Below are 26,960 nucleotides of genomic sequence, written 5' to 3'. Positions count from 1 at the left end.
TATTACCACAATAAATTAGAACCTAATTAAGTATCATAATTTGTATCCACAGTTTTAAAGCCGGTCGGCTAGCGTTGTACCAGTACATATAATTAATAATAACTTGAGACTTAAATATAGTCAGCACTAATTAGTGATTTGTCTATCATAAAAAATTATAAAAACTGATTTAAAAATTTTAATGTATCAAAAAATATAATAAAATGGTTACTAAGTAATAATGAGAGTTGACGGAATGAGGAGTTGTTATGAGGTTTTCAGTATTTATTTATTCATTAGTTTTAATATAAAGTTGATAAAACTCTGATCATATTTTTTCATATTTTTTCATATTTTTTCATATTTTTTCATAATTTTGTTTTTTTGATTCTAAAAATTCATTTGCTTGCGGGCGCCCTTGCTCCCCTTCCCATTTTTATTTGAACATTTAAAATTTTTTTATAATTATTTTTATTTGATTGCTTAAACTCATTTGCCTGCGGGTGCACATGCCTCCTTTCAATTTTTTTTTCCTTACGTTAACTCTAGTTCAATTATTTCAAAACCATTTTTTAATTTTTGATGGTGAGTTAGTGCCTTATAAATATTTATTATTTCATTAACTAATTATTGTATATAATACTATTAGGTTAGGAATAGTGATATTGTAGACTGCAGACTTTAATATTTATTTTTAATTCATATTTTTTCATAATTTTGTTTTTTTGATTCTAATAATTCATTTGCCTGCGGGTGCCCTTGCTCCCCTTCCCATTTTTATTTTCAAATTTATAATTTTATCAAGTTTTTGCATAATTTTTTTTATTTGATTGCTTAAACTCATTTGCCTGCTGGCGCACATGCCTCCCTTCACATTTTTATTTTCATAATTTAACTCTAGTTCAATTATTTCAAAACCGTTTTTTAATTTTTGATGATCCGTTAGTGTCTTATAAATATTCATCATTTCAGTAGCTAATTATTGTTAATAAAACTATGAGTTTAGGAATAGTGATATTGTAGACTGCAGACTATAATATTTATTTTTAATACACATTTTTTGATATTTTTTTTTATTTGATTCTTAAAATTCATTTGCCCGCGGGCGCCCATGCCCCCCTTCCCATTTTTAGTTTCAAATTTAAAATTTTATCAAATTTTTTTAAAAAATATTTTTATTTGGTTCCTTATAAACTCTTTATAAGGTCTTATCATAAATTATATTTTTTGATTATTATCATTTCCGCACGTATAATAGAGTATAGATAATCGTTATTGGAAATTATAAATTATTATAAAAACATAAACACTATGTATATGTTACCGTCAATGATGTAAATTAAGGAATTAATGTTAATGACTAGTCAATAACGATATTTCCGATCAAATTAGGCAGTATACGATATTGACTAGGAAATATCGTTAATGTCTGTTATTATCAGTCAGTGATGTATTTAGAAATATTTCCTAGGTAATGATGATAACTCCGGGCTTTTTCAGGCGTGATGGGTAAAAATATAAAATCATTTATTTGTTGGTTTGATTAGAAATGTTCTTGTGTTGTAAAATTCTAGACGATTATCATGTAGGTACGGAGTATGGTATGCTAAAACATAGGTTCACTAGATCACAACTGGTTCCGTGTCCTGAAAATATATTAAACTATGAAAAGACAATCGCGACTGCCGGAGTAAAATAAATTACCGTTCGTGAGGCTGCTGGATACGGTATCGCGGGATCACAAGGCTATACTAGATGTATTTGTAAAGCAGGATGCAAAACTAATAGATTTGCTTGTAAAAAAACTAATGTTTTATGCAATTCAAAGTGTCACAGTACAACAAATTGCAAAAATAAATAATTATGTATAATTTATCTTGTATTTATAAATTTCTTACTTAAAATAAATATTTCGTTAAACATAATTATCAACATTGTCTATCAGTATTAGACATTAAGGTAAGTTCCTAGTCATAGTTCTAAATGTGTTTACAAGATATTTGAGTTTTACAACATTGCCTATATTGTCTGTTAATGCCTAGGCATTGACATTATCGACTACTAATGTTAGGAATTTATAATATTGGCTAGTCATTTACGTTATGAACTAATTTACATCATTGACGGTAACATATACATAATACATATCTTCTTCTTATTATATAAAATGCAAAATGAATGTTGACGTGGCTCGTTGGCAAATAATAAATAAAATTATATTACATCCACAGTATTAACCTGTGATTACATCCTAATTCTGTTATCTATTTGTGTTAAGACTGCTATAACCTCAAAATATTTTCATATTTAGGTATTCCTGTATATTAACTTAGATCATATACTCCCCTAGTACTTTCCAATACAGTAGAAAAGCTGGCAGCTGCTGCAGAATGAAAGCCCCGGTTAATAAATAAAAACTAAAATATTAATCCGCTAGATAGTGAAACGTGTGCATGACAATTCTCTGTCCGGTCATTAGGAGCACGGATTCCATTATTAAGTTGCCAGGCCTAATAATCTAAGACCGTGGTCCAGACTCCAGAGCACGATTTAAGATAGTATGGCTGCCTTAATGCCTTAGTTCATATACACTGGATAGTGGATAGAGGATAGAGCTATAGCGTATATGGTATATCACGCGAAGTCCGTGTTTGAAGCAGACTTGTTCATGCCCGAAGTACTTATTGCGCATGAGTGAGAAATGAAATTGATCGTGCGGGACGGGGAAGGAACAATAATGTGTTATAGTGATAAGGACGATTAGGTACTGAATGCTTATATCATATTCTTTGCTCATGTGCAGTAATGACTTCGGGCACGAACAGCTATGCTTCAATATTTTAAACCATAGCTCTATCCAGTGTATATGATCTAAGATTCTATCGCTACTTCTAACTTATTTCATGAAAATTAAAATATTATGGTGTATGTTTATTTATTTAATTAAGATGACTAGATGAGTGTATTTTTGATTTTTTTAGGTTTAACCCGGACCGGACTAATCAGCAATCATAGATTATAGTTAAGACATCATAAGTGCATTATTACAATGTTTTATAAAAATGTTTTAAAAAAATATAGCGAAAAAGTAGCGCGCTACACTCAAACAATAGCGTTAGAAGTAGCTCACTACATTTAAAAAAAAAGTACGAGCTACTTTTGGGGGGAGTAGCAGTAGCGTTAGCGTGTTACAAAAAAACAGTAGCGTCCCGACTACTGCTATATAGTAAATTCAATATAGGCACCTACTGTATCTTGGGTTTTCTCCAGCGAATGGCTAGATTAGTTAATGGCGTCATGGCGATTGGATATGAGTGCATGGCTATAATATGATAAGTATATTATAACGATTTTAGAAAATTGAGTAGGTACTCATTTGTGATTTTCGAAAATCAGTTAGTATCCAGAAAGGTTAAACGATAAACGATAAAAAATGGAAGTTATAGTGTAATGTATAGTGAAAAAAATTAAAAATAATGTATAATTAATGGCTATAAATTTCATTTCAATAAATTTTTTTAAATTATCTTTTTTAAAACCTGAAGAAGTTCAACAATGTTTTAGTGAGGTTCTCATGGATATAAAACCAAATAACCAACAATTACATGATGTTTGTACCTTTTGTGAAAAAAATTACATTTTAGAAATCTGTAAATTTCCACCGTCAATATGGGCCGAGTTTTCTAACAGTTTAATGCTTATGAATCGTTTCATTCCAAAGTTAATAGTATGTTCTACTCTTCATACGTCATACCCAAACATTTTCCAATTTTTAGAAGTTTTAAAAAATGTACAAACTGACGTTTGTATCAAAATGCGTAGTTCAAATCAAACTTAAATACGACTTAAAGCTGTGGAAAAAGAAGATTATATTAGAGAAATTATGCGACAGTATGAAGATAAAATTATAACCCGTTTGGAGTTAATAGAAAAGTTAGCTTACAAAAACTTACTAGTTTAATTTTTTTTTTAAATTGAATTCTATATCTTTGACCTGTCTATTTTCGGCATTGTATTAACAATTTTCGATTAATTTTTTGTAACTATTTTTTTTTTATTATTGTGATTTTTGAACATCAGGATTTAACTGTCGATCCTAACTTTATTTTTAACTGTTATTTATTGAATTAATACTATATTTTTGATCTCCTCTCCCCCATAAGCTCTAAAAAATAAAAATTTAGTAGTATATTAGTATATTTTATCATTAAATTTTAAAATTAAAAATTTATTTTTTTTTTTTTTTTAAACAATTTGAATGAGTCCATATATTAATATAATAAAAAAATGTTTGATATAAATATAAATAAATATAAAATGATGTATTGGTGTGAAGGGGCGCACGCAACTCGGCTCAGTCGCGAATAAACTACGCACGCAACTCAACCTAGATAATCGCACGCAATTCAGAAACACCGCTTAAAATACTTATAACTCGCGTTAAAAAAAATATATAATAAAAAGCCTATGAGGTTGCCTAGATAATAATCTTACCTTTAGATTTTATAAGAGCCAAGAGGTCAATTCACTTTAATTTTTAAATTAACGGAGCTACACGTTTTCTGTTTATTGTACAATTTTCTATGTTACGCACTTGTAAGACAGAGACAACACATGCGGGTATCACGTCCTTTTAATTAATAATACAACCATTGAACCATGCAATAACAACTTACTACTTATTATTAATTTGTTAATTATAATATCATGATTCATATGAATTTAACTATATGCTATAATATTGTTTTTAATTAAATCTTTGCATTTAATTTATTCACTCTATGGTTATGATTTCTTAGCATGAATTCAAAATTGCATCTTGAATGAATTGTAAGTAGTGTTTTTTTTGGCGATACTGCCTAATTTGTTGAACTACTGTATACTTCTATGGCTCGGTTCAGCTATTCATCAAATTTCGACCGACCCTTTTTTTGTTATAACATTTTGAATAACAAAACGTCAAAACAGTGATATTAAATACATCACAATATTGATATAAATTATGAAAAATTTTATTTAAAAAATTAATTTTTGAACTTGTGTCATGAAAGTTAATCACTAAACGTTTGTATGTATAAATAGGTAACTAAAATAAATTGATGATATATTTATGCAAATATATTAAACTGGTATGTTTTGATATTATGATGTAGTGAAATATTCAATACATTTTCATGTTTCTTAATTCTCATGTCTTACGTTGAATACTTAAATACTTTTATAATTTCTTGGTCAAAATGATTTTTCTTTAAATATTTGTAAAAAAAATGTCTAATAAATCGGTCAATTTGTTTTTAGGAATACCTGGAGACCAACATATTCTCACAATTATTATACCTACAAATGTCACTTGAACTGATCTTTTTGTGTATTATATAACATACAATTGTACACAGTATTTACAAGACGTACATGGATGATAACACTTTAATTTCTAATACAAGAGGAAAAAGAAGTTAAAAATATTACTACCAATTACTAATAGTTTAAAAGAGAACATAAAATACTATGTTTATTCTTGAATACTTTTTACAAATTATTATATTTTTAACAACATAATTAACTATGGTAAATATATATAATTTATTTATTTTTACTTATTAAGTATTCCAAAACTAACGATTTATAAAAATGTTTAAAATTTTAATAAATTTAAAAAGTAATATAATTTATAAGTTAATAAGTTCTAATAATAAGAGGAAAAAACTCAGTCATTCAATCTATGTTACATCTATCGTATATTGTACGAATTTTGTTTTCTAGTTTAAAACTAAGTGCAAAAAATAAGTAAAATAAAACTTATATATTTTTATTTGATTAATATTGTTCGTTAGGTGATGAACAAAAAAATTATTTAAAAAGTATAAATTATTAGTTTTTCCACTATATAAGGTTGATTTTGTTCGTTTATAAATAAAAACAGAATATACGCACAAGTATATGTACATACATTTGTATTGCGTGATTGATGAGTTGGAGATTCTATAATTTTGATTTTGATTTGTCATAACTCCTCAAAGTATGCTACACGAGCCTTGGTTGATCCGCACTTCACCTATTAATTATTTAAAATATTAATATATAGATATAATAAAGTCAATCTTTATGTTAAAAAACAATGGAGGAAATCCATGATAATTTTTTTGTGTTCAGTCAATGAATTAAAAAATGTTATTCATCTTAAAGACAATACTAAATCTTAAATAATTTGTAATTTAAAAATGTAGGTCACATAATGATAATGCAGAACTTCTAGCCTAATGTAATTTATTACAATGAGAATACCTAAATAAGTTATTTAATTATTATTTATCTTACTAAATGAGAATATTTTTCTTTTTTTTTGATAAATGTACAAACCATATTTAAGCTAAACTTGAATCATGAAAAAAAAAATTCTATTCTAATAAAGTTAATCTTTGTATACAAATAAACAAGAATATTCATGTTCAATTTTTTTCTGTTCAGTCAATTACCTAATTAAAAATAAAAGTTTAACTGACAGTAATAGTTTTTTTATTAATGTGTCATTTATTTGCTCTGAAACTTTCGAGTTTTAAATAATCAAATTTTAACATTATAATTGAGCAAGTGAATATCTTAATTACTCAGGATAAAATATTTAATAACTAACTATTCATCTACAATGTCCGGTTAGGTGTCGGTTAATACTAACCAACTGATAACATATTTTAAGACCAGCAGAATTCTGCCGGTTAAGTGTCCATTAACTCTCACCGGACATTGTAAGGGACAGCTCTAAATGTTGTACTTAACCGATTATTAACTATAATAATAAGTACTGTATCAGGTAAAATGAAAAAAAGCTCAGGATATTAAATTAAGATCATATACAAAAAAAATAATCTTAACTATGTTATAATTTAATACTTGAGAAATAGCAAATAATTTAATATTTTAATTGTAAATAGAGGAAGTATTTTTAATAACTCATATAGGACATACATTTGTACATTATATTTTTAAAATTTTAAATGTATCAATTAATAGGCTCAATGACAGTAATGGCTGACAGACTCATAGCTGGACAAATTTGAGTGTTGGTAATAGCTAGCATGCTTAGAGAATTTGTTAACTATTTAGTATGGATTATGGCACACATATTGTAACCAACCTATAAAGAGTTTTTTGTATTTAAACATTGAAATCTTTATTTAAACATAAATGTGGTGTTTAAAATGTTTTATTTGACAGAAACTTTCAAATTTATAATCCAAATACCCCAAAAAATAAAATCGCAGTCTAAATACAAAAAACTATTTCTTTAACTTTGAAGTTATATTAGTTCTCATTAAATTTACAAATGATTTATATTTATTTTAAACATTTGTTTTTTTTTATCTAGTAATATTTGTCAGCCCTAATGTGTTGGTATAGTTTATTAATTGATTTTCTAAAATTAGTAAATTCAAATTTAAAGAAGGTAACTAAAAATTATTGATAATGCACCTTTAAACTAGAAAATACTTAGTTTCATCTAAGTTCAAGTGATAAATTAACCATAATATAGCAAACAAAAATCCTTATAAACTGAAGCTAGAAGTACAAATTATATAATCTAGTGCAATGCAAAATATTAATTTTTACATACATTTTCATAAGACCCAGAAAAATTGAGAAGTGTTAAACCAAAGTAATTAAACTCGCTTTTAAAATTTTTTACTTTTTTTAATGTAGAGTATTTGTTTTCTCCGAGTCGCACTTGTTCATCATGTAACATATCCAATTCACATTGTTTTTCATCTACTTTGAGCACTTCAATTTCCGTTTTTAAATCTCTTAATTGATCCTGAAGGTGTTTGCTTTTTTCTAAATACTGAACTCTGTATACATATAAAATATTTATATACAATTATTTTCTGATTGCTGATTAGTACTATAGTCTACAGTTAATATAACCTTTCTTTTTCAATTTCTAATGATAGCTGTTCCATATCATTATCAGCAATATAGTCATATGCTGGTAAATGATGATCTACAAGTGCTGGTGGATTAGAATGTGTAAGAGAGAGTTGTGGTGAATTATTAGCATTTAATCTCAATGCATGAAGATCAGCAGGAAGGTCCAGTACAGAACTACTTGACACTGAATACAGACTTGAAACACTCTAAATTAAAAATTAGACCAAAAATACGAGTATAGAACTAACAAAGTAATAATAAATAGTTAAAGGTATTGAAAAATGAAAACAGACAAATTGAACGTACAGTATTAACATATGCATTTCTAGAAAGGAACTCCAGCAATTTTTCTTTTGCTTGTTTTTCAGCAACACGAGCTCTAAGCAATTCTTCTTTAAGTTTGTTTGCTTCAGCTGCCCGTCTTTCAGATTCATCTACAAGTCGAGCAGTCAGTTGTTCAGCTTCCCGTGTTTTTCGTTCAAGGCTTACTTTTTCTTCTTCAGTCTATAAATAAAATATAGTACAATTTATATAAGAAGTTAATCATTAATGTCTGATATTCTAATTATAAAAATAATTTATATCTATTCTACATTTCTAATCATACTTTAAGTGCAGTCAAACGAAATTGAGTAATTTTATGTTCAGCTTCAGATGCTTTTTGACCTAATAACATGGCTTCTTCTTCTGCAACTCGCGACTTTTCAGCCAGAAGATCAGCTGTTTCTTCAGATCGTCTCTAAAAAAAGTGTTTTGGAAACATTGGTGTTTTTTTTTATGGTTTTGAGGTAAAAATCTTAAGAATACTAACTAATGCTTCATTTGCTAAACGAATTTCTTCTTGGTATTGCATCAATCGTTGTTCCATAATTGATTTTTCTTTTTCTGCAATTTCTCTTAGTTGCTTTTCACGGGCCAACTTATTACGCTCAATTTGCCGTCTAATTAATAATATAATAATAAGTGTAAAATATTTTTTTGGTGGGTAAACAGTTCTAAATATCATTGATACTATTAAATAATTACCTAGACTTTTCTTCTTTTGCCTGGGTTTTCATTTGTTGTACTTCCATAGAATCTGGTTTACGTCTTCTCATAAAAAGATCATGATTTCCTATACACAGGTCTAAAATCTAAAAAATTATCGATGTGATAAGAAGAATTCTTTATTGATAGTTTTATTTAATACTCACCAATTTATTCATTCGAACTTTGTGCGAGAAGAATACAAAATTTGGTGACGTCTTATCAACAGGTTTAATAGTAAATTTTTTATCATCAAAACTAACATGTCTGATTTCAGACCATTGGAATGTTGTTTTCGGAGTTAATTTGTTCTCTTTTTCATAAATATTAAGTCCTAAAGATGTAACTCCTAACCACAAATCTGTATCTTTCTTGTTCTATATTGTTTAAAAACCAAAATGTTTTAATTAGTAAAAGTTAAAATTAATATAGCTTTAGAGATAATTTTAACTCACACTAATGGGAAAATAATTTACACCATACATATCTAAATCTTGAGCGATTTTCAAATATTCAATTTCAGCCTCATCTCTCGACATTCCTCGATGGTCAGCATACCAAACTTTAATTCGCTCTTCCCACATTTCTGCTGTCATTTGATATTGATCAATTACTCTTTGAGGTAACAATTCTTCACTGGCAAGCATTCCTGGCTTATAAGTTCCTTCATCATAGTCACCATACTACACAGATTCAAGTAAATAAATTTAATGATTAACCTTAAAATATAATTTTTAATTTCTTCTACTTTTGCTTGCACTGCATATGACGCTAATAAAACTGAGGCTTCTGGCGGGCAATAAATATCCATTGCTAAAATGGCACGATTAACTTGTAAAAAAAATAAGTGTTGAGTAACTTCTTGAACAAGTTCTTCAGCTACTTCTTCAGGATAAAATTTTGCAAGGAACATAAATGGCATTGTAGTTTGTTGAGGAATACCTTGATCTTGAACTATAATATAACTTACAATTATATTTTATTTTAAATCAAACACATTGAGGCATACCTTTTTTATCTAATTTCAACCATGCAATAAATCCTTTAGAATCTTCATACTGTAACCCAAAATACCAGGTTTCTCGTAATCCAATAGTACGGCACACCAAGTCAAAAAGATCTCGGCCAGTAGCCTTCAACTAAACAAATATTTATAGATAGGTAATTCAAATTGTGGTACGTACTAAGGTGCTACACATTTTTAATTTACCTCTAGGTTAAATTCTAATTCGGCATCTAATGTACACACTTTGACAGGAAAAGATTTTCCCGTCGATTTCTTGCGTTTGAATGGCGGCATTTTTTCTTTCATCCTAAACAAAGTTTAACCACACACACGATCAAATTGATTGGTGCACATTATTAACAAACAAATACATAAAAACACCAATATTAAAAACTACAACATTTTCCAAAAAATAAATAAATGTAAACACACTTAATAGTTATTAGGTAGTTATTTTATTGTTATTACTTATTAGTTATTAGTAAAAAAGATTAAATAATGGTGTTTTTGTTTGAGTTATCATTTTTAAACTTATCAAATAATTCTTTGAACATTGATACCGGTTATCAGACAATCTCCCACAATTATAATCACGATCACGGTCTTAGAAAATATCTTCTATGACCGTGGTCCCGACGGTGAATATATTTAATATTTTTATATGAAATATATTTTGCCATGGTACCGACTACGATTTAAGATATTCAGTCGAGATATGCTTATTGCTCTTGCTCATCGACCTATACCGATATAATTAAAGTTTGAAGACGAGATTGACTCACAGCCGTGGAAAAAGACGTTAGTGTTCTCTATATCACAATTTAAATCACGAACTATTGATCACACTTAGTAATTTGCATTTTATGTCATAGATTCTATTTCACCATTTCAGATATATATATAAATACTTAGGTACTTTAGGTGCTTATTACTTAGCCGCATACATAACTTTGTTGTTTTGTATAACGTATGGTATTATTTCTACTACACTTGAGATTTGAGACTTCATATCTTAAAACTATGAAAAAATATTTATTAAAATTGGAAAAATATAATAAAATGAAGTGCTGCATTCCTTATTGTAAAATACTATGCAAAAGCAGTACTTTTGGTATAAGCAAAGCATCATAAGATTTGTGGGAAAATACACTACTACACTATAGGTATGAAATTGAATGAAAATGTTCTCATTTGCCAAAAGCATTTCAAGGAAGAGGATATTATTAGGGCATGGGTAGCTGGTACTGAGTATATTTAGTAGAATATCTTTTGGAAGAATATGGTTTCTCGTATGTGTTAACTGCTAAGTTTTATTTTAAGACTAATAAATATATTGGTTGTATTATAGCTTGATGATTATAATAAAATAATAAAATATATATGAATTACATTTTAATACTAAATTACTGTTAAACTTGTACAGTTATAAAGCAGACTTCAATAAAATGTTTGGAAAATAATATAAAATTATTAAATTAAATTAGTAAAAAGAATTACAACATTTAAAACATGGATAGAAAATTGAAAATTCAGCAGGCAGCTGGCAGCGACACGGTAATTTATTTTTCTCTCACAGAGAGCGCTTGCTGTAATTTCCAGCACAATGAAGAACTCAATTTGGTAAGGGGAACTCCCCTTATCAGTTATCACGTCATGCCGATGGGCAACCTGTCCTGTCCTGTATACAAGGTAGATATATTAATATATATTTACTTATATATATCCACCTTGCCTATATAGTGTATACTGTATAATATCTTAAATCGTGGTCCCGACCTTATCTTCTCCTAAGACCGTGATAATAATACAATATGCCCATGGCTTAAATATAGAATGACATTATACTTACACAGTCAATTTTTATGCAATAATTGATGGCAATGACTTGATATTTGATGAAGATGAATTTGATTTTGAAATAAAAAATATAAATGAGAAGATCAATAATGATATTATATCAATGGCTGGCTTAGAATATATCACTGGATTTGTTGTTTCATTTCAGAGCTAAATATCCACACTTGATATCTAATGGTGATATGAATAGTTCCAGTTGGATAGCTTATGCTTCAAGAGGTAACAGTGCCCAGTGATAAATTGATGGATGTGGCAAAGGTAATGGAGAATTTTTTTACACAATTACATGGAGACTACTTTACTAAAGATATTTCAATAATTAGAAAAGTAGCTGATAGAGTAATAAATTATTATAAAGGAGATTTACCAGTACCAGAAAAGGTATTACTATACTTAATACGTACAAGAACTTTTATTTTAGTTCGTGCTATTAATGCTGAACATAAACGAATATATGATGACAAGAAGAAGAATAAGAAAAAATTGAGCAAAGTAATCAACATAATGCCTAAATAATTATAAATGTAGAAACAGATAAATACAGAAAATAGTTTAAAATTTGTCCTAAAAATTATTAATATGACTTATTCAGTTGAGTAGTTGAGTTGAAAAAAAAGTCAAAAGGTAAACAATGAATAATAAATCCTACTTAGTAATTTCCACGGCTCAAATATGTTTACTTAAGCCATGGTAATTTCCTACATTACAAAATATTACAATATTTGAATATCATGCATTTGCATTACAGCATTACGCATTTACGCCATTACCTAGTTAAATATTGTGCTTATGATAAAAATAATTGATAAAGACCATACCCTTACGCTGCCATTTTATTTTATTTGATAACAATATTGGCTAAATGCAATAACCTTGTATATTTAAGCCATGAATATGTCCATTGGCCATTGCGTTGAATCATAGACCTTAATTAATATGCCTTTGCGTTGAATACGTTTTTAAAATTTCGTAACAAAGAAAGATACACGTTGCCAACGTTAATGTACGCAGTGTCGTGTTCTATGGTTGTACCCCTGGTAATTGTAAAAGATTTACGACCATGGTTGCATTTCAATTTACAGGACAACTTGTTCAGTGATTAACTCACTGATAATAATTATTAATTTATGATAACAGATAAGTATCAGAATAACAAAAGTCCAAAACACAAAAATTTCAAAATAATCAGTGAATTATTTACACCAAATACTATAGATCTATAGTATTTGTTTACACTTAGATCAGAACTTACAGTCATCATTTTATAGAGAACAGACCAAATCATGACTAAAATAAATTAATCATGGACTAAATTATTAAATATGTCGAAAATTGAAGTGACTTACGCATTACTTAATTTTTCATTGACTAGTTTTAACTTTTAAATGAAAAAAAAAAATTTACTGTCAAACTTCGAATATTAATAAATAGACAGAGGAAATATATTGATGGTATTATAGACATGATCTGAATTACAATATTAGAGGTAGCCTTTAATATATTATTGTGTTTCAGTATTTGCGATGGAGGAACAGAATACAAATGTCAATTTAGATACAAACAATCGGGAACAAATTAATAGAGGTATCAATTAATCATTTTTTTTTATTCATTGTATAACATATTATTTAATTTAAGCAATTTTAAATCATTTATTGACCTTGCAAATTATCATTTCAAAGATCAAACTGTCGTGCTAGCTAATGTTGAGTTTCAAAGTGAAATTGATTCTGGGACACCTACACCTAAAATTGATCCTTTTCAAATCACCCAATCAAATTCTAACACTATGACTGATTCTACACTAACTATTACCCCAGGTAAAGTGTGCTATTTATTGGGTTTTTACTACTTTTGTCTTTCATTTAATATTAAGTGCTTATTGCAGAAAGTCAACGGCAAAGTGTAATAACAGTTTTACCATGGGGAGCACACAAAGAGCGTTCACCATTCCCAAATGTAGACACAGACATTAAGCCAGGGGAGTATGTGATGCGTACACTGTTTGCAGACTTTACGGTACAGGCTGAGCGAAAAATGGAGGAGGTAATGATTGAGCCAGAAAAACCATTGATGAAGATTTTGCAACGTGGTGAAGATGCACAATTTGATCAGTTATTGATTGCATTTGGTTCAGTCGCTGAACATTGTTTGCCTTCTATACTAAAAGCTCTTTTTGCTTGGTATGATCGACAAATTGGTATACTAGACATCAATGCTACAGATTCAAAGAAAATTGAACTTAAAGGCAAAAAGTATGATGAATGTTTACATTAAATTTATCGAACTTCATAACTTAATTATAGATCTATTACCTATATGCATTTTATGTATATTATGTATATATATTGTGTGATACATATTCATGTATATCCAACAAGTATGCTCACCCCCTGCTTTTCTTTATTAATGAAGTTTTTCAATATCTGATTTTTGAATCTTTAAATATACGCAAAGACCATATTTTCATATTCTTGAGATTTTTGTGCCACTTAAGGAGTGTCCTGTGGTGATACGAACCTTTTTTTTCATACTAGAACCCCACTTTTTTTCTTTAAATTATTTAGTGGATAATTTTTTAAAAATGTTGATGTATCAAAATCAAAATTCGAACTAGTGGTTTCCTAGTTATTGGACAATTTATTCTAAGGATAATGGTCCATACTAGGGATATGCTCATACAGTTCTACATATGGAATAAGAAAAATAACTAAATTAATCAAGAAGGATTTTACTTGCTATTTACCTAAATGTTTGACTAAATAAATATTAAATGTTGCATTATTTTATATTATGCGTATAGACTATAGATAGCAATGTATACTGTATAAGCATATCCTTTTTCCCCATTATAAACTATATTATCTTTAGCACAAAATGTGTAATAACTAGAAAACTACTCATTCAAATTTTGATTTCAATACATAAAAATTCTCAAAAAAATTAATTTACAGTAAAAAAGTGGGGTTCCCATTTGAAAAACAAAAGTTTGTATCGCCACTGGACACTCCTTAAGTGGTACAAAAAATCTCAAGAATATGAAAATATGGTCTTTGAGTTTATTTAAAGATTCCGAAAATCAGATTTGGAAAAACTTTATTATTAAAGAAAAAAGGGGGGTGAGCATACTTGTTGGATCACTCTGTATATTTTTTGCATATATTGAATAAATATGATAAAGTTAAAAAAACTACTTAATATATTTCATTTTAGTGATGTTACTGACACTAAGGAAGTAGAAGTTATGGGAGAGCGAAAAGATCTGGCTGTGGAGTTTATATTTTGCTTAGCATTAATAGAAGTATTGAAACAATTACCATTTCATCCAGGGCATGAAGATTTAGTCACTTATATTGAGAATTTATGCTTCAAACATTTTAAATATCGTGAAGGGTATGTAAACTGCATGATAATTTCTAATACATATAGAACTATCCAGGCTTATTGATAAAAATCTTATTAAAACACCGACAATTCAAATTCAATATTTTAGGTTCAAAGGAAATCTAGTGTGTGTATTGGTTTTTTGACAATTTTTTTAATTATTTTTAAAACAGGTGAAAATCCCTAAAATTTCATTCATTTTTAACAGTTGAAAATTGATTCTTTAATTGGTTCTTTATAGAAGACATTTTCTGAATAGCTGTAAAGATGTTATAAACAAATCTCAATAACTGGCTTCAAAATTGTTTTTGGCTTTTGATTCTAATAATTTATTATTGTTTTTGGTTTTACTAACCTTATGTTTGTAACCAGTATGGATTTTTTAGTTATACTTTCTACTACACTTAATACTATTAATTATGTATATATTATTTGGAAAATGTCCCTATAATTAGTATTGAAATTCAATGTGGGGAAACAATTGGGTCATTTGGACATAATATTAATATTATCCTTTTAGTATTGTATTAATGAAACTAAATGTATGTGTTAATTAAATTATTATTACTGATTTCCTAGGGCACAAAACTGTCCGAATGCACTAAATATTCATATGGTGGCTGATTTGTATGCAGAAGTTTTGGGCGTTTTGGCTCAATCTAGATTTTTGTCTGTCAGAAAACGGTTTATGGCTGAGTTAAAGGAACTAAGAGCTAAAGAACCATCACCGCACGTCATACAGGCTATTATATCATTGTTAATGGGAATGAAATTTTTTAGAATTAAGGTAAATATATTAAGGTTAATATATTTGTTTGTTTTATAAATCTAAGTAGTATTATATTTTGATTAACAGATGGTTCCTATTGAAGATTTTGAGGCTTCATTTCAATTTATGCAAGAATGTGCTCAGTATTTTCTTGAAGTTAAAGATAAAGATGTTAAACATTCAATGGCTGGATTATTTGTTGAAATTTTATTACCTATGGCTGGCGTAAGGTTTATTTAAATGTCTCAATTTTTTTTTGTTTTTTTTTATGAGTTGAAGTAATTACATATTTTTCTAATCTTAGATTGTTAAAAATGAAGTAAATGTTCCGTGTTTGAAGAATTTTGTGGAATCCCTTTATTCAACAACTTTAGATATGTGTACTAAATCAAAACACAGACTATCATTGTTTCCATTAGTAACTTGTTTGCTATGTGTTAGCCAAAAGATTTTTTTCCTACAAAATTGGCATTACTTTTTGGCAATGTGCTTATCAAATTTAAAGAATAGAGACACTAATATGTCAAGAGTTGCTTTAGGTAATTCAAATTTAAAATGTTATTGTTAATTTATACACATTATTCTGATATTTTAATTTCAGAGGCTCTTTATCGGTTGCTATGGGTTTACATGGTGAGAATAAAATGTGAAAGTAACTCTGCTACCCAATCTCGTTTACAAAGTATTGTTCATTCATTATTCCCCAAAGGATCAAAAGCTGTTGTACCACGTGATACACCTTTAAATATATTTGTTAAAATTATACAATTTATTGCTCAGGTAAATCTTAGTAATTATTTTTCTTATTTTAGCTCTGAATAATTTATTTCAATTATACATCTATTTATTTCTATATATATTATTATTGCAGGAACGATTAGACTTTGCTATGCGTGAAATAGTATATGATTTGCTAAGTGTAGGTCGACCAATTAAATTAATACTTACACCCGAACGAATGAGTATTGGTCTCAGAGCTTTTCTTGTTGTGGCCGATAGTCTTGAACAAAAAGAAGGTGAACCACCCATGCCAGGTACATCAGGAGTATTGCCATCTGGTAGTACACTCCGAGTGAAAAAAACTTTTTTAAATAAGGTTTGTAAATTATATCATTATTTTATAATATTTTAATAGTCCTATCATTAATCAATATTAATGATATTTAATTAATATTTTTAATATTTTTTATTAATGAAACTATTTGTATAAAATTGTATTTAAATATAGATGCTAACTGAGGATACAGCAAGAAACATTGGTATTCATACTTACTTTCCAAATGTGCGTCGGGTGTTTGTTGAAATTTTAAGAGCATTGGATACCCACTATGGCAGACCTTTGATGATGACTAGCACACAAAATATGAACAAAGTATTTTTGAATTTTTTATTAATTAAGATTTTCTGTCTTTAAAACTATCAAAAACAAATTAACTTAAATAAAGGATTTATTTTTTACTTTTATGTGAAGATTTAACGAACATAGGTCAGAACTCCTTAGATCATATTTAATACTGTATTAGATACAATATAGAACAATTTTCTTTAGTTTGCATTTATTAATAATAACTATAAATCACTAGTCAGTAATAGAAGGCTTAACATTTTCTTACTTATTCATGATCAGCAAGAGTTTATAAAAACAGCAAAATGTAAGAGTCTTTTGCTTTTGCATTGGACTCTTACAATCAGGTTCATGAGATATATATTTTAGAAATTGTTTATACTAGTATAGTAGTATGTAATATATGTTATATAGTTTTGATAGTTTACATGATCTTAAACTCCGTGGATTAATTAATTGTATACTTTACTAGGAACCTGATGAGATGATAACTGGCGAGAGAAAGCCACGTATTGATCTATTTCGAACATGTGTCGCGGCTGTTCCACGTTTAATACCCGAGACTATGACTGGTGCTGAATTAGTAGATATGTTGTCTCGTTTAACTGTGCATATGGATGAAGAACTCCGTGCTTTAGCATATCAGAGTCTTCAAACTTTGATTATTGATTTCCCAGAATGGCGTCATGAAGTAATTACTAGTAAGCATATATAGTGGTTAATGTATATTCATTATTAAATTATATTGAATGTTTAAAATTTACATTTAAGGTTTTACACAATTTTTGGCACGTGATGTACAAGATACATTCCCACAATTAGTTGATAATGGCTTACGTATGTTATTGCAACTATTAACTTGTTGGAAAAATAGTATTACACCAGGATTGATTAAAAATCAAACAGAAAAAAATAAAAAAGTTGATTTAACTAATAACCAGCAAAAATCAAAAAAAGTTGATTTTTCTCCAGCTGAAGCCTTTGCATTAGTGATGTTATGCAATTGTCGACCATGTCCTCGCCGTTTATCAGCACATATACTCCGTGAAATAAAATGTCTAGTGAAGATATTAGGTTAGCATTTTTAGAAATACTTCATAGTTACTGCAATAATTAAAAATATTTTTTATTTATTTTGTTTTAGATAATATTAAAGACATAGTGCCAGTTATTGATGTCATTGATAAGGCTTGTCCTCAATTAATTGAAAGATGTCTTCCTATGTTGCCTTCAGCAGAAAAATTAGCTGCAATGACTGCATCTGCAGCAAATTCAATTGATTTGCAATGGATTGTTGATCGTAATGCTCCTATATGGACTGCAGGTAAATTAATATTTTTTGTGTATTTTTAAATTGTAAGTTATTATTTAGTGAATATTAAAGTATAAAATGTTTTAGGAATTCAAGACGATATAAATTCTGCTAAAACAGCTTCATCTCTAAGCTTATTGGGTGGAACTGGAAATAGTGATCCTTGGGGAACAATACTCTTTGGTATTTTGTCTCAAAATGTTCTAATAAAGCAATGCCCTTCTGTTACTGCTCAGGCTTGGCTATTAGTATTCTCTAGAGTTCATAATCTTTTCACTGTAATTGACCCCACGTAAGTTAGCTTATAATGCTTTTAACATTTTAGTATTACTCTAGTGTTATTTTAATTCTGTAGACCAGTTAGTGATAATAGAGCTTCATTATTAAGGAGCTCAGCTCCTCCAAAGAAGCCTTTAACTGAACGTGATCAATATTTGACTCTTTGGAGATATTACACAATGTTTGCTATGCGAGTCGTACCTCTTGCTCCAAATCCAGTCATACGATGTGCTTCACCCGATTTAAGCTTAAGTTCTTCACCAGATAGTTTAGCAATTGGCGAACGAAATGATAGCAAAAGTGTTTCGCCAACAGCGTTGTATAAATTAATTGCACCATTACTAAGATGTGAAGTAGCTGATGTTCGAGATGCTGCTATATATGCAATGGGAACTATAAATCCTGTAGCATTAAAGTAAAAAAATAAGGAATACAGCTAATTAAATCTTAGTTAATACATACATAATTTTTTTCGAAAAATAGAGATCTTATGGAAGAATTAATTTCTTATATAAAAGAAGCTGTGGACAGAAAACAAGAAAATATGAGACGGCGTAGACGAAGAGATGCATTGCGTTTACAGTTAGTTAAGGTTTTTGAACTTATTGCAGGATATGGAACATTTGGTTGCAGGTAAATAGTAAATACTGTATAACATCTAGTATATTAGAGATAAATTTGTTGAGTAAATATTGAATAGTATTTAATTGCTTGTTTTTTTTTTTAGTTCATGTGTTCTTGATAGAGATACATGTTCGTTACACCCAACAATTGAAGAATATGTTGATGGAGCTAGAATCTGTTTAGAATTGGAATCAGAAAAAGATAGTCTTCGAGAAATAAAACTGTATTTTTGTAGATTTGTTATGAAGATGATTAAAAGTTTTGAACGTAAGTATACAATGTTATTAGTTTGTAAGATATATGTAAAGATTTTAGTTGTGTTTTAATTCTTAAAGTTTTCTATTAATTCTATTAATTCTATAAATTATAAAACATTAAATATCAACATAATGGTACAAATTATTAAAGTAACTAAATATCTAAATGCTAAATAGTACTTTCATGTATTATACATAAATATTATAAATTGTGCTTTTAGAAAACATGCAATATAATTTGTGAATTTGGACTGGAACTAATAAATAAATTCTGATTTCCTATTTGTGACTATTGTTTATAATTATGTTTTTGTTTGTCTACAGAAATAAAAATACTAAATAATTAAGGGGATTACAAACGCTATTAAGTATTCATTAAAACAACCTTAGTAACTGACAAAAATTAAAGTACTTATAATGGTTTGATTTACAAAAAAGTATATATGTTTGAATTGGTAAAAAAGTCTACTGGTTGGTGCATATATTATATCTTTTAATATATTAAATATAAAAAGTTGACAAATTTATAAAATGTTAAATATTTATTCTCCAATGCAAAGTAAACTTGTTTACCAATTCAACTATCCATACTTATTTTAAATCAAACCAATAGAAGTACCTTAATTTATACCAGTTGCTAAGGTTTTGATGACAAATTAATAGTTTTTGTAATCCCCTTAATTATTTAGTATTTTTATTTCTGTATACAGGCAAAAATATACAAACAAAAACATAGTTAATTGTTAACAATAGTCATAAGTACGAACTCAGAACTTATTTATTAGCACCAGTGTATTATCCTTAATTTTTGTCAGTCCTTAAGGTTGTTTTGATGAAAAATTAATAGCTTTTGCAATCCCCTTAATTGCTTTTTAATTTTTATTTTTGTTCAGTAAATCGTTGACAGATAATTAAAAGTATTTGCATAATTGCACTTTTATAATTTTTTAACTTTAAAACCATTCATTTATTATTTTTTAAATCATGATAATTGAACAAGAATTTAAAAAATCAAATATTATTAAAATCATTTTAGCTTTATCAAATTAGCGAAAACTTATGTAATTTTATATATTTTTTTTCAAATTCTCAAACATATGTATTATTTTATTTAATTGTTTTGTTTACTGCTTAAGATGGTATATTTTTCAATTTAATATATTAACAGAATTATTTAATTTTTTTTTTTAGTTGAAACATATCGTACATTGTTAAAACGAGAATTACGCCAAAATTTATTTACTCTGTTTTGTAATTGGGCTGAACATTGGGCATCATCTTCTATTTCGACAAGTTTACTGACTATAGATTTAATTAAAGATGATTTGCAAATGGCATCCTTGCAAGCAGCTTGTGCAGTCCTTACATGTGGGCCATGTTTTAATCATACTTTGGCTGAACCTGATGGATCCTTATATACTTGGATAGATGTGTTGTTAGCACATCCTGACAAACGAGTTCATCAATTAGCCTTAGAAACAGTTGTTTTGCTGTTGGATTGTAATCCCGATATGGGTGCACTACTAGACTGGGTCGTAGATAGGTGTTATACAGCTATGCCATCAGTAGCAGATGCATGCTTCCATGCACTTGGAGTGATATTCAGCACTAGGTAAGTTAATTAATTATAATATTTATTCTCAAAACAAAGAAAAACATAGAAATGTTAATTATACAATTATTTGATTGATATTAGTATTATTTTTTAGTATTTTGTTAAATATTTTTAATATTGCCGAAAGACAGTTGCTCTTACAAATGTTTTTTTTATATAAGTGTGTATATGTTACGGGCAATGTGGAATACCGGGCAATGTAAACCACAAATTTTTTTAAAACAATCAATAATTTTATTCATGTAACATAATACAATAAAATATGAAGTTTTTAAAACACCGTGTATAAACTTATTTTTGTTATTTATCTTACTGCCTATTTAAAAACCAAGTGTAGAAAAGCAGACAGACTATGTAATTCCAAGTGCCATGCTTCTAAATCTTGTTCAAATAAATAGGTAATAATACAATTATAATTTATTATAAAAATAAAATGATGATACTTGTTAATTTTTTTTTTTTGTTATTCCATCAAATTATTGGTAATATTATGGTACATGAATAAAATTAATAATGATTGTTTTAAAAAAAAATCAATACTATAAATAGTTAATGATTATAATTTATAACAATAATAAAAAATAATATTAGTTGGTTAAAAAAAATGTGTGGTTTACATTGCCCGGTATTCTACATTGCCCGTAACATATAGACCATAGACCCATAAAGAATATATTCACAAGTCTATGGTATATACACACTGTACACAGTAAGATGTAATGTGTAGACAATATTTTTAATAAATATGTTTGATAATTTTTTACGGTTGACACTCAGTATGGAACTATGTATGAGACTTTTTAATGTCTGGGCACGTCATGTCACCATCCAAAAATTATCTTTGCATTTTGAAATACAAATTTTTTAGTGCTACCTTTGTAGCAACACTTATTTATTTTAAATGTTTTATAGGTATTGTAATAATAAGGGTTGGTAGAATTTTTCACATGCATCTAATAACCAAATCTAAAAATTATAATATCTTAAATCTTATGTACTATCTTTTTAACATTTTTTTTTTATTTATCTGGATATTGATAAATATGAAATATAAACTCAATCTTAACAAAACGCTGGGAGTTACTCTGCTTATAGTAAATTTCGAGTTTACCTCGTCAATATTGAATTAAATAATTTAAAAATCAATATTTTGTTTAGGGAATATCCATGTGATCATTATACGGCAATTATTAATGTTACACTCATGAACACTGGCTGTCCTCGGTCTTCTGTACGAGATACTGCGTTACAATTATTACAAGTATTAGATAAGAGGTTTTTTGGATCTGGATGCGTTGAACTATTACCACCAATTTTACCTTCCGAATCTCCCGTTACTGCGCGTGAGTACTATATTTTATATTTCATGAATAAATATTTAAAAAGTTTAAAAATAATAACTCAACACATATACTTGGGTGTACCAAAAGCTGAAAATGCTTAGCATTTGCCATTTAAGAATGAGGACTCCCAAATTTTCAATAACATAATTTTAGTTGGTAATAATTGACAAATATAAACAAAATCCATAATGGAAAGAGTTAATTTAATTCAGATTTATTAGTACTTAGTACATATCTTTGTATAAAATATATTATCTATATATATAAAAAAGATACCTTGCCAATAATACCTAATTATATCAAAGCATTTTTAATGAGGATAGAAAAATTATTTGTTTTAAATATTTTCAACAAAATATACTAGTATGAGTATTAGTATTTAGTATTAAATTGAATTTTAATATGTGTGTAGATTTGGTTTATAAGCAAAGAATCCCCCTACATGTTCCACTATAGCGTGTTTAGTGTTATATAGCACTCTTGAAAATGGTATTGGGACAAAATATCCAAGGTTAAAATATCCAGGGATAAAATAATCAATATATGGGACAAAATATCCAAATAAAAAAAAAATATTTTTTCCCCCTTTTTTTCTTTAGATACATTGTTCATTTTTAAATCACATTTAACATTGATAATACTTTGTAATAGTTTTTTCCTCGGATATTTTGTCCTAGATTCCTTGAAAATAATTTACCCTCGTATTCAATTTGTGAATGTATATCCAAGGCTTTCCCAATTCAGATTGTTATATAATGGAATGAACCTAATATACAGGATAATAAATTAATCAGGACAATTCAACATATTAATTATAATGTATACAATATACATTTATGTTTGTAAAAGTAAAACCAGAATAAAAATGGAGGTGAACAATGAGCATGCTTGATAAATCACCCTGTGTATACATATATAATATATATAACATATTAAACAAAATATTAATAATATATATATATGTATATAATCACTATTTTGCAGGAAGGTTTGATTTTGTTGAATGTTGAATAATTGAATGTCGTTTTACAAAATTGTTATATTTTAATAAAAAACAAATTAAAAACGTAGGATCTATAACTTTCTATAGCTGATAAGGAATAATTAAGTGGCCTGATGGGTAAGAAACACAATTATCTATAGAGGATTCAGGGCCGTATACTTAAGCCTCAACAATTGCATTGATTGAATATGGCGACTAGGGTTGTTACAAAGCGTGCATTTGTCACTTGATATGTATTAATCTATTTTTAATTGTGAGACTTTTCTTGTAAGTACGATCAATTTTGCGTTTGCAGTCTATCAAAACATATATATGCCTACTGACAATTATTAATGACTCAGTTTAGTCCAGTATAAAAAATAATAATGTACATTCGTAAAATAACGGTTGAAGAGCGTTTGAAAACTGTATAATATTATTCTTACAAGAAACCTGTGACGCTTCGTTTATGCCCGAAGCTAATTAATCATTGGAATTCGCTTTTCAACATACCAGGAAGTAATGGAACTGATGATTGCGAGCGTCACAGGGTATGATCATGTAGATCAGATACTTCACACCTATATTATTTACAGATTCTTTGTAGGAATAGACGGTTATTCATACGCCTTTGCGACTTTTATTTAGAATCAATTACATATTTGAATTTAGTATTTACATATTATTATTGTACTGTATATTAAAATGATGCTAGTAGGTTAATCGTAATAACATTTAATAACAAGTAATAACTGATAAACCTTGGTAAAATAGTCTAGTCGCGATATGTGTCGCCCTCCGATTTTTCGTATCATGTCATATTATTACACATTACATATATTACATTATCATTTACTGCCGCTTCTCTTAATTTGTATTCATATACTTGTACATTCGAATACATATTCATAGCGGAGGTTATATTTATACATCCTTATAAATTTATAATATACTAAATAAACTATATACCTACGTCCTATCTGTAACATTGCTTTATGTCAGGATTTCAACGAGATATTGTTTCTCGAATGGTTTGATGGAGTTAAATCTAAGGTTTTTTACCTAACAATTAAAAATGTAAATGTGAATTATTGTTATTCTCGTAGAGTAGTTCAACTAGTATTTTTAAATCAAAATCCAGAATACGTAACCGAGCATGTAACCCCCGACATTTTTTCGTTTTTAAACATGATTTGGAATAAATAAAATTAGAAAAAAAAATAAAGCAAAAACAATCTTAATATTATATTAAATTATAAATTAAAATGTTTTGAATAGAGAGTCATCAAAAAACTATTTTGACTATGTGCCAGGTTCACCTTACCTTTCAAAAACTGGGAACGGGTGGGTACTGTTTATCACAATATTACCACCCGTGTTTGTCGTTATCCTATCGTTTATTCACCATCATAATTTAGTTATACATAGGTGGGGGCCTCTAACCACCCAGAAAAGCTGGCCTTCGGCCCACAGAATAACACAACGTCTACCCTACCCGTCCACTTGTATCCCGCCTGATGCGCTGCAGCCTTCTTCTGCCTGAGTATCGTCTCTACCATCCTGTCAAACGCTAGCCTCTGCTTCTCCGCCAACGCCTTAATACGCTGCATCCTTGACATATCATCCGGGAGGAGCTCCTGCTTAGGCCCCAGAATGAAATCAGAGACATTTTCTGGCTGCAGTCGCCGACCAATGCTCTGCTCCATCTCAAACCTACCCTCCGCCCAGTACTGATAATGGAACAGCGTATGTTCCACTGAGCCCTCCGGCTCATCGCAGTGGATGCAGCGGGATTCAGCCACCGTCCTCCTTTTCCACAGGTAGAGCTAGTAGCATCCATGTCTCGATGATACTTGCGCCATGTGAAATACCTAGAAGTACCTACAGTTAGTATAGATTATATATTTACTTCAATCCGATAACTGTATCAATAATTAATATACTCACTACGCAGTAGGTAGGTACCACAAATGTTGTGTCATTTTTGAGCAGTACAAATGCTTCGATCTTCAACTTCAATACATTTTCTAGTTTTTTTGTTAGTTAGAAGATAATTTTCTACAGGGCGCATTGAACTTCGATTTTCAATTTTGTTGCTTAAGAGGATTCTTGATAATTATCACTATTTTTATTCTGAACAAATATTCGGATTCTACGTAAAATGTACAACTTGTACAAGAGAACTTTTGAGCCATATTTTTAACTGTTGTAATTAAGATTGTAATGAATGTTGTTATAATTTTCAAAAATTGGCAAAATTGTATACTTAAATATTTAATCAACTAACTAAATTCATCATCAAAAGTTCTTACGTTTCCTTTTATTTAAATGTTCTTAATAATATTAATAAATGCATTAATTAATATAATTAAATATTTATAATAATATTATTATGTTATAAGATGTATGTTATCGATTTAAATTATTTGTAAACCTAATGGCCCATGTCACTGAGGATACCCACAATAATACCTTGTAACTATAGAAAAAAAAATAAGATAATTATCTTATACCTAATTTTTTTACTTTATTGCAGACATATTTTTTTTCTTTATTAGCTTCAAGTATATAACTATTACAGCTCAACGATTATAATACAAGTGCTCAATATTAAATACATTATAATGAAATTGAAATAAACAGAAATAGTTACCGGTGAATATGACATAATTGGTAATTAGCCTAATGAGATAGAGAAGAAATGAACTATAGAATGGATTGATTGTGTAATACGGCTGTAAGGAGGGAATTGAGGAGATTAATTAGTGAGGAAAGTTGCAGACATATTTATTTTAGTAATTTTCTACAAGTATCTGTTTTTTTTGTGAAACTTTATCAGATTGGAAATGGAACTTATAGGAATCATTTTATGTACAACTTTCGAGACTTACATTTTCTTTGTATTTGAATTTGAACATTTTTACTGTATTCTCTGACAAACCGTGTTTATTAAAATGTTCATTAAATAAAATCTTACAATTTAAATTTTTCATCGTAAAAATACATATTTCGGAACCATCGTCTTTAACTGCAAGAGATATAAATAATAGATTATTTTCATTCATTTAACATTTTAGAATACTCAAATTCGACTATGTTTAAAATTTTTTAATATTTAACAATCCAAGCTTTACAATTTATCGTTAAAATTTTTGAAAGTTCACAATTTGTTTATTGATAATATGTAAGTAGATACAATATGTAAAATAGCTAGTATGTATTTTATAAAACGACAGTAGTTATTACAACATATTATATA

At 28.2% G+C, this 26,960-nt stretch overlaps 2 protein-coding genes and 1 long non-coding RNA gene across 5 annotated transcripts in view; 1 reads left to right on the top strand and 2 right to left on the bottom strand.

The window, feature by feature from the left end:
• Positions 1-5,767: 5,767 nt before the first annotated feature.
• Positions 5,768-10,422, bottom strand: LOC111038193 (merlin). The gene is made up of 12 exons (XM_022321196.1): positions 10,139-10,422; positions 9,938-10,067; positions 9,677-9,882; positions 9,384-9,611; positions 9,096-9,305; positions 8,929-9,035; positions 8,714-8,843; positions 8,510-8,641; positions 8,209-8,406; positions 7,900-8,108; positions 7,664-7,823; positions 5,768-6,034 (listed from the first exon to the last, which is right to left on the bottom strand). Exons 1-12 carry the CDS (start codon positions 10,238-10,240, stop codon positions 5,984-5,986), a joined length of 1,863 nt encoding a protein of 620 aa, XP_022176888.1. The 5' UTR covers positions 10,241-10,422; the 3' UTR covers positions 5,768-5,983.
• Positions 10,423-12,942: 2,520 nt separating this feature from the next.
• Positions 12,943-26,960, top strand: part of LOC111038188 (protein furry) — a 103,754-nt gene continuing 89,736 nt past the window's right edge. For 2 of the 3 annotated variants that reach the window (XM_022321187.1, XM_022321184.1), the window contains exons 1-20: positions 12,943-13,242; positions 13,307-13,375; positions 13,474-13,611; positions 13,668-14,046; positions 15,005-15,184; positions 15,755-15,962; positions 16,032-16,169; positions 16,249-16,483; positions 16,546-16,724; positions 16,816-17,040; positions 17,173-17,316; positions 17,762-17,990; positions 18,061-18,363; positions 18,434-18,613; positions 18,689-18,893; positions 18,957-19,295; positions 19,364-19,513; positions 19,608-19,771; positions 20,953-21,373; positions 22,535-22,719. In XM_022321187.1, coding sequence (XP_022176879.1) covers positions 13,315-13,375; positions 13,474-13,611; positions 13,668-14,046; positions 15,005-15,184; positions 15,755-15,962; positions 16,032-16,169; positions 16,249-16,483; positions 16,546-16,724; positions 16,816-17,040; positions 17,173-17,316; positions 17,762-17,990; positions 18,061-18,363; positions 18,434-18,613; positions 18,689-18,893; positions 18,957-19,295; positions 19,364-19,513; positions 19,608-19,771; positions 20,953-21,373; positions 22,535-22,719 — 4,063 coding nt within the window. In that variant the 5' untranslated portion in view covers positions 12,943-13,242; positions 13,307-13,314. The remainder of the gene's footprint in view (positions 13,243-13,306; positions 13,376-13,473; positions 13,612-13,667; positions 14,047-15,004; positions 15,185-15,754; positions 15,963-16,031; positions 16,170-16,248; positions 16,484-16,545; positions 16,725-16,815; positions 17,041-17,172; positions 17,317-17,761; positions 17,991-18,060; positions 18,364-18,433; positions 18,614-18,688; positions 18,894-18,956; positions 19,296-19,363; positions 19,514-19,607; positions 19,772-20,952; positions 21,374-22,534; positions 22,720-26,960) is intronic. The other variant, XM_022321186.1, reaches the window with a different exon arrangement.
• Positions 24,675-26,920, bottom strand: LOC111038192. The gene is made up of 2 exons (XR_002604950.1): positions 25,649-26,920; positions 24,675-25,582 (listed from the first exon to the last, which is right to left on the bottom strand). It is a non-coding gene; the product is annotated as an uncharacterized LOC111038192 (long non-coding RNA).

Source organism: Myzus persicae, unplaced genomic scaffold (assembly GCF_001856785.1).
Source record: "Myzus persicae strain clone G006 unplaced genomic scaffold, MPER_G0061.0, whole genome shotgun sequence".
In the NCBI taxonomy this organism is placed as follows: Eukaryota; Metazoa; Arthropoda; class Insecta; order Hemiptera; family Aphididae; genus Myzus; species Myzus persicae.
The sequence above is the reverse complement of the archived record's forward strand: the minus strand, read 5'-3'. Positions and strand labels throughout refer to the sequence as shown.